The sequence below is a fragment of the Coturnix japonica genome, chromosome 2 (genome assembly GCF_001577835.2).
Source record: "Coturnix japonica isolate 7356 chromosome 2, Coturnix japonica 2.1, whole genome shotgun sequence".
Lineage (NCBI taxonomy): Eukaryota > Metazoa > Chordata > Aves > Galliformes > Phasianidae > Coturnix > Coturnix japonica.
This window is the reverse complement of record NC_029517.1, coordinates 134,588,870-134,596,664: the sequence shown is the minus strand read 5'-3', so window position 1 is coordinate 134,596,664 and position 7,795 is coordinate 134,588,870. Positions and strand designations below refer to the sequence as shown.

Genomic DNA, 7,795 nt, shown 5'->3' with positions numbered 1-7,795 from the left:
GTGACGCTGCATTGCTGCCTGTCCTGACGCTGCATTGCTGCCTGTTGTGATGCTGCATCACTGCCTGTCCTCATGCTGCATTGCTGCCTGTCGTGATGCTGCATTGCTGCCTGTCGTGATGCTGCATTGCTGCCTGTCCTGATGCTGCATTGCTGCCTGTTGTGATGCTGCATTGCTGCCTGTTCTCTCTTGCAGGAGGCGGTTGCAGGCGCTGCGGTCCTTGGCACTTTGGCCACCCCCGGGCTGGTTTCCCCTGCTCTGACCCTGGCGCAGCCGCTGGGGGCGCTGCCGCAGGCCGTGATGGCAGCGCAGGCACCGGGAGTCATCACAGGTGAGTTACTGCTCATACAGACCCATTGTGTCCCATAGAGATCCATAGTAACCCAGAGCATCCCATAGAGACCCATAGTGTCCCATAGAGATCCATAGTGTACCCATAGCGTCCCATAGAGATGCATAGTGACCCATAGAGACCCACAAATAGCGACACATAGAGACCCATAGTGACCCCATAGAGACCCATAGTGACCCATAGCATCCCATAGAGACCCATAGTGACCCATAGCGTCCCATAGCATCCCATAGAGACCCATAGTGACCCCATAGAGACCCACAGAGATCCATAGTGACCCATAGAGATCCATAGTGACCCATAGCATCCCATAGAGACCCATAGTGACCCCATAGAGACAAATAGTGACACATAGTGACCCATAGAGATCCATAGCATCCCATAGAGACTCATAGTGACCCCACAGAGACCCATAGAGATCCATAGTGACCCATAGCATCCCATAGAGACCCATAGAGACAAATAGCGACAGATAGAGACCCATAGTGACCCCATAGAGATCCATAGTGACCCATAGCATCTCATAGAGACCCATAGTGACCCATAGAGATTCATAGCATCCCATAGACTCATAGTGACCCCATAGAGACCCACAGAGACCCATAGAGATCCATAGTGATCCATAGCATCCCATAGAGACCCATAGTGTTCCCATAGAGATCCATAGTAACCCCATAGAGATCCATAGTGACCCAAAGCATCCCATAGAGACCCATAGTGACCCCATAGAGACCTATAGAGACAAATAGCAACACAATAGCTCCAAAACCTGTTCCCTTGCAGGTGTCACTCCCGCCCGCCCCCCCATCCCCGTCACCATCCCCCAGGTGGGGGTCGTGAACCCCATCCTGGCCAGTCCCCCGGCGCTGGGGCTGATGGAGGTCAAGAAGGAGAAGGAGGAGGAGGAGGTGTTCCAGGAGTCGGAGCGGCCGGAGATGCTGAGCGAGCAGGAGCACATGAGCATCTCGGGCAGCAGCGCCCGGCACATGGTGATGCAGAAACTGCTGCGGAAACAGGAGGTGAGTGCGGGGCTGCAGGGCTGTGCTAATGCCAGGCAGGGCTGCAGGGCTGTGCTAATGCGACGGCAACAGGGCTGCTGCAGGGCTGTTGCTAATGCCAGGCAGGGCTGGCTGCAGGGCTGTGCTTAATACCAGGCAGCGCTGGCTTGCAGGGGCTGTGCTAATGCCAGGCAGGGCTCCCACCGGCTGCAGGGCCTGTTGCTAATACCAGGCAAGGCGGCTGGGGCTGCAGGGCTGTGCTAAATGCCAGGCAGCCGGCTGGCTGCCAGGGCTTGTGCTTAATGCAGGCAGCGGCTGGCTGCAGGGCTGTGCTAATCCAGGGCAGGGGCTGGCTGCAGGGCTGTGCTAATGCCAGGGCCAGGGCTGGCTGCAGGGCTGTGCTAATGCGGACGCAGGGCTTGGGCTGCAGGGCTGTGCTAATGCCAGAGCAGGGCTGCGCAGGGCTGTGCTAATATGCAGGCAGCGGCTGGCTGCAGCGGCTGTGCTAATGCAGCAGCCAGGGCCCTCTATGCCAGCGGCTGGCTGCAGGGCTGTGCTAATGCCAGGGCAGGGTGCTGGCTGCAGGGCTGTGCTAATGCCAGGCAGGGCTGCAGGGCTGTGCTAATGCAACGCAGGGCTGGCTGCAGGGCTGTGCTAATGCGACGCAGGGCTGGCTGCAGGGCTGTGCTAATGCCAGGCAGGGCTGGCTGCAGGGCTGTGCTAATGCCAGGCAGGGCTGGCTGCAGGGCTGTGCTAATGCCAGGCAGGGCTGGCTGCAGGGCTGTGCAGCGCTGGATTCCTGCTGCAATTGCTGCACGAGCTCCTGTGGGGTTACAAGGGCTGGGGATTCATTCTCTGCTTGTGATGGTTCTCATTCAGCCTTTGGGAGCATCTCTGGGTTTATATAGGATGGCTGCCTGGTCACCAGGCCAAGAAAAAGGGCAGGAAAGGGCCAGGAAAAAGGGCAGGAAAGGGCAGGAAAAAGGCCAGGAACGGGACAGGAAAAAGGGCAGGAAAAGGCCAGGAAAGGGCAAGGAAAGGGACAGGAAAGGCCAGGAAAAAGGCCAGAAAAGGGACAGGAAAAGGACCAGGAAAAGGACAGGAAAGGGACAGGAAAAAGGGCAGGAAAGGGACAGGAAAAGGACAGGAAAGGGACAAGAATGGCCAGGAAAAAGGCCGGGAAAGGCCAGGGAAGGGACAGGAAAAAGGCCAGGAAAAAGGGACAAGAATGGCCAGGAAAGAGACAGGAAAGAGCAGGAAAGGGCCAGGAAAAAGGCCAGGAAAGGGACAGGGAAGGGCCAGGAAAGGGCAGGGAAACGGCCAGTGAAGGGCCAGTGAAGGGCCAGGAAAAAGGCCAGGAAAGGGACAGGAATGGCCAGGAAAGGGCTAGGAAAAAGGCAACAAAAGGGACAGGAAAAAGGCCAGGAAGGGGACAAGAATGGCGAGGAAAAAGGCCAGGAAAGGGCAGGAAAGGCCAGGGAAGGGCCAGGAAAAAGGGCAGGAAAAAGGACAGGAAAAAGGCCAGGAAAAAGGGACAAGAATGGCCAGGAAAGAGACAGGAAAGAGCAGGAAAGGGCCAGGAAAAAGGCCAGGAAAAAGGCCAGAAAAGGGCCAAGAGGTCTTTGTGATTAGACACTGTTTGCTCAGCGTCATTAAGAGGCCAGGTAGTTTGTTTGGGCTGGATGGGGGGCAGCTGGGTTGGATGGGGGGCAGCCAGTAGCCGGGATATTCTGATGGGATATTCATGTAGTTGGGATGTTCTGATGGGATATTCATTAGTTGGGATGTTCTGATGGGACATTCATGTAGTTGGGATGTTCTGGTGGGATATTCATGTAGTTGGGATGTTCTGATGGGATATTCATGTAGTTGGGATGTTCTGATGGGATATTCATTAGTTGGGATGTTCTGATGGGACATTCATGTAGTTGGGATGTTCTGATGGGATATTCATGTACAAGTTGGGATGTTCTGATGGGATATTCATGTAGTTGGGATGTTCTGATGGGATATTCATGTAGTTGGGATATTCTGATGGGATATTCATGTAGTTGGGTTGTTCTGATGGGATATTCATGTAGTTGGGATGTTCTGATGGGATATTCATGTAGTTGGGATGTTCTGATGGGATATTCATGTACAAGTTGGGATGTTCTGACCTGTTGCCTTCATGCCATGGGTCTGCAATGCTGGGATACCTGTTGCACTGATTGATTTCTGTGTCTGCAATGGTGCAAGGCCAGGAAACCTGTTGCAGCAATTGATTTCTGTGTCTGCAATGGAGCAATGCTGACTGATCCATCCCGTTCCTTCTCCCTACAGTCCACTGTGATGGTGCTTCGCAACATGGTTGACCCCAAGGACATCGACGATGACCTGGAGGGCGAAGTGACGGAAGAATGCGGCAAATTTGGGGCCGTGAACAGGGTGATCATCTACCAGGAGAAACAGGGCGAGGAGGAGGACGCCGAGATCATCGTCAAGATCTTCGTGGAGTTCTCCATGGCCTCAGAGACTCACAAAGCCATCCAGGCCCTGAACGGCCGCTGGTTCGCGGGCAGGAAGGTGGTGGCGGAGGTTTACGACCAGGAGAGGTTTGATAACAGCGACCTGTCGGCGTGAGCCCAGCAACAAGGACTCGACCCCGTCCCCTCCCGTCTGTTTTTTAGCCATGTGTAAAGATAAAGATTGACCCCACGTGGAGCAGCTCTGTCATGTACCCGTAGTTTGGATAAAAGCACCAAGAGAGTTAACGCGTGTTTTTAACCTTAACCTGGGTCTTAAAGGGACCAACACCCAGCCAGGAGGTCAGAGCTGGAGCCTGTGTGTGCTTTGAGCCCCCCAATGCTGCACTTTGTGCCTCCCAATGCTGCACTTTGTGCCTCCCAATGCTGCACTTTGTGTCCCCCAATGCTGCACTTTGTGCCCCCCAATGCTGCACTTTGTGTCTCCCAATGCTGCATTTTGTGCCTCCAATGCTGCACTTTGTGTCCCCCAATGCTGCACTTTGTGCCTCCCAATGCTGCACTTTGTGCCCCCCAATGCTGCACTTTGTGCCTCCCAATGCTGCACTTTGTGCCCCCCAATGCTGCACTTTGTGCCCCCCAATGCTGCACTTTGTGCCTCCCAATGCTGCACTTTGTGCCTCCCAATGCTGCACTTTGTGCCTCCCAATGCTGCACTTTGTGCCTCCCAAAATGCTGCCCTTTGTGGCCTCCCAATGCTGCAACTTTGTGCCCCCGCAAATGCTGCCACTTTTGGTGTACTCCCAATGCTGCACTGTTGTGTCCGCCAATGCTGCACTTTGTGGGCTGCCATGCTGCACTTTGTGCCTCCCAATGCTGCATTTGTGCCTCCCAATCGCTGCACTTTGTGGCTCCCAATGCTGCACTTTGTGCCCCCAATGCCTTGCACTTTTGTGTCCCCCAAATAGCTGCAACTTTGTGGCCGCCCCAAGCTTTGGCACTTTGTGGCCTCCAATCGCTGCAACTTCTGTCGACCCCAATCTGCACTTTCTCCCCCTGCGCCTTTGTCGTACCCCAATGCTGCACCTTTGTGCCCCCCATGCTGCACTTATGTGCCAATGCTGCACTTTGTGCCCCCATGCTGCCTTTGTGTCTCCTGGCTGCACTTGTCGCTCCAATGCTCGCACTTTGTGGCCCACCCAACTCTGCACTTTGTGCCCCCAATGCTTGCAGCTTTGGGTCGCTTCCCAATTCTGCACTTAGGCCTCCAATGCTGCCGACTTTGTGTCTCCCAATGCTGCACTTTGGTGCCTCCCATGCTCACTTTGTGGTCCCCAGCTGCTGCACTTTGTGGCCTAACCAATGCTGCACTTTGTGCCTCCCAATGCTGCACTTTGTACCACGCACTCCCAATGCTGCAACTGTGCCTCCAATGCTGCACTTTGTCCTTTTTTTTATCTCCAATGCTGACTTTGTGCCCCCAATGCTGCACTTTGTGCCTCCCATGATGCACTGTGCCTACCAAGTGCACTTTGTCCTCCACTCGCTGCACTTTGTGCCCCCAATGCTGCACTTTGTCCGCCCAATGCTGACTTTGTGTCCCCCAGTGCTGCACTTTGTGCCTCCCAATCGCTGGCACTTTTTGTGCCCCCACTGCTGCACATTTGTGTCTCCATGCTCGCACTTTGTGTCCCCCAATGCTGCACCTTATGGTGTCTCCTGCAATGCTGCACTTTGTTGTCCCCCAAATGCCTGCACTTTGTGCTCCCAAATGCTGCACTTTGTGCTCTCCCCAGTTGCTGCCAACTATTGTGCCCCCCGCAATGCTGCACTTTGTGTCCTCCCAATGCTGCTACTTTGTGTCTCCAATGCTTGCACTTCTGGTTGCCTCCCAATGCTGCCACTTTGTCCTCCAATGCTTGCCTTTGTGCCTCCCATGCTGCCTTTGTCCTAATCTGCACTTTGTGCCTCCCTGCTGCACTTTGTCCGCCTACCCAATGGTGCAACATTGTGCTGCATTTTGCGCTGTCGCCCCACAACTGCTGCAGCTTTGTGCCTCCCAATGCTGCACCTCTTGTGTCTCCAATGCATGCACTTTGTGCTGCATCTTTGTGTCCCCACAATGCTGCACTTTGTGCTCCTGCTGCACTTTGTGCCCCCAATGCTGCACTTTTGTGGCCCCGCCAATTGCTCCTTTGCTGCGGCCCCAATGCTGCACTTTGTGCTGCACTTTGTGCTCCCTGCTGCACTTGTGCCCCCCATGCTGCACTTTGTTGCCCCCCTGCTGCACTTTGTGCCCCCAATGCTGCACTTTGTGCCCCCAATGCTTGCACTTTGTGCCTCCCCAAAAGTGGGCCCCTTTTGGACACTATTGTTTCCCCCAATGCTGCACTTTGTGTCTCCCAATCCCTGCCTTTGTGCCTCCCAATGCTCCGCACTTCTGTGCTGCACTATTGGTGTCCCCCAATGCTGGCACTTTCGTGCCTCCATGCTCGCACTTTGTGGCTCCCCTCTGCACTTTGTGCCTCCCAATGCTGCACTCTGTGCCTCCCAATGCTGGCACTTTGTGCCCAATGCTGGCACTTTGTGCCCCCAAGGGTGCCTGCACTTTGTGGCCCCCCAATGCTGCACTTTGTGCCTCCCAAATGCTGCACTTTGTGCTGCACTTTGTGCCTCCAATGCTGCCTTTGTGCTCCCAATGCTGCACTTTGTGTATCCCAATGCTGCCAGACTTTGTGTCCCCCAATGCTGCACTTGTGCCTCCCAATGCTGCACTTTAGTGTCTCCCAATGCTGCACTTTGTGTCCCCCAATGCTGCACTTTGTGCCTCCACAATCTGCACTTTGTGCCCCCCAATGCTGCACTTTGTGCCTCTCCCAATGCCGGCACTTTTGTGCCCCCCAACTGCTGGCAACTTTGTCCCTCCCAATCTGCCACTATTGTGCTGCACTTTGTGCTCCCAATGCTGCACTTTGTGTCTCCCAAGCTGCACTTTAGTGCTCCCAGTGCTGCCCTTTGTGCCCCCATGCTGCACTTGTGTCTCCGCAATGCTGCCTTTGTGCTCCCAAATGGCTGCACTTTGCTGCCCCCTCGCTGCACTTTGTGCCCCAATGCTGCACTTTTGCCCCCAAATGCTGCACTTTGTGCTCCCAATGGGCTGCACTTTGTGTCCTCCCAATGCTGCACTTTGTTGCCTCCCAATCTGCACTTTGTGCCTCCCAATGCTCGCCTTTGTGCCTGCCCAACTGCTGCACTTTGTGGCCCCATGCTGCACTTCTGTCGCTCCATCGCTGCACTTTGTGCTGCACTTTGTGCCTCCCAATGTGCTTTGTGTCTCCCCTCGCTGCACTTTGTGCCCCACTGCTGCACTTTGTGCCTCCCAATCTGGCACTTTGTGCCTCCCAATGCTGCACTTTGCCCCCAATGCTGCACTTTGTCCTCCCAATGCTGCATTCTTGTGTCGCTCGCTCCTTGTGCCTCCCAATCGCTTCGCCACTTTGGGCCTCCCAATGCTGCACTTTGTGCCCCCCAATGCTGCCTTTGGTGTCTCCCATGCTAGGCAACTTTCGTGCCCTCCTCCTGCGCACTTGTGCTGGCACTTGTTCCTCCCAATGCTGCACTTTGGTGCCTCCCATGCTGCATTTGTGCCCCCCAAGCTGCAATTTGGTGCTGCCACTTTGTGTCCCCAATGCTGCAGCTTTTGTGCCTCCCCCAATGCTGCACTTTTGTTGCCTCCCAATGCTGCATCCTTTGTGCCTACCAATGCTGCCATTTTGGTGCTCCCATGCTGGCACTTTGTGCCTCCCAATGCTGCACTTTGTGCCCCCCAATGCTGCACTTTGTGCTGCACTTTGTGTCCCCCAATGCTGCACTTTGTGCCTCCCAATGCTGCACTTTGTGCCTCCCAATGCTGCACTTTTGGTGCCTGCCCATGCTGCATTTGGTGCCCCCAATGCTGCAACTTTTGTGCCCCCATGCTG

At 55.1% G+C, this 7,795-nt stretch overlaps 1 protein-coding gene across 1 annotated transcript in view; it reads left to right on the top strand.

Moving 5' to 3' along the window:
* Positions 1-4,103, top strand: part of PUF60 (poly(U) binding splicing factor 60) — a 29,138-nt gene extending 25,035 nt beyond the window's left edge. The window contains exons 9-11 of the mRNA XM_032442605.1: positions 196-331; positions 1,136-1,371; positions 3,673-4,103. Of these exons, the coding sequence (XP_032298496.1) occupies positions 196-331; positions 1,136-1,371; positions 3,673-3,972 (672 nt within the window). The 3' untranslated portion in view covers positions 3,973-4,103. The remainder of the gene's footprint in view (positions 1-195; positions 332-1,135; positions 1,372-3,672) is intronic.
* The last annotated feature ends 3,692 nt before the right edge of the window (positions 4,104-7,795 follow it).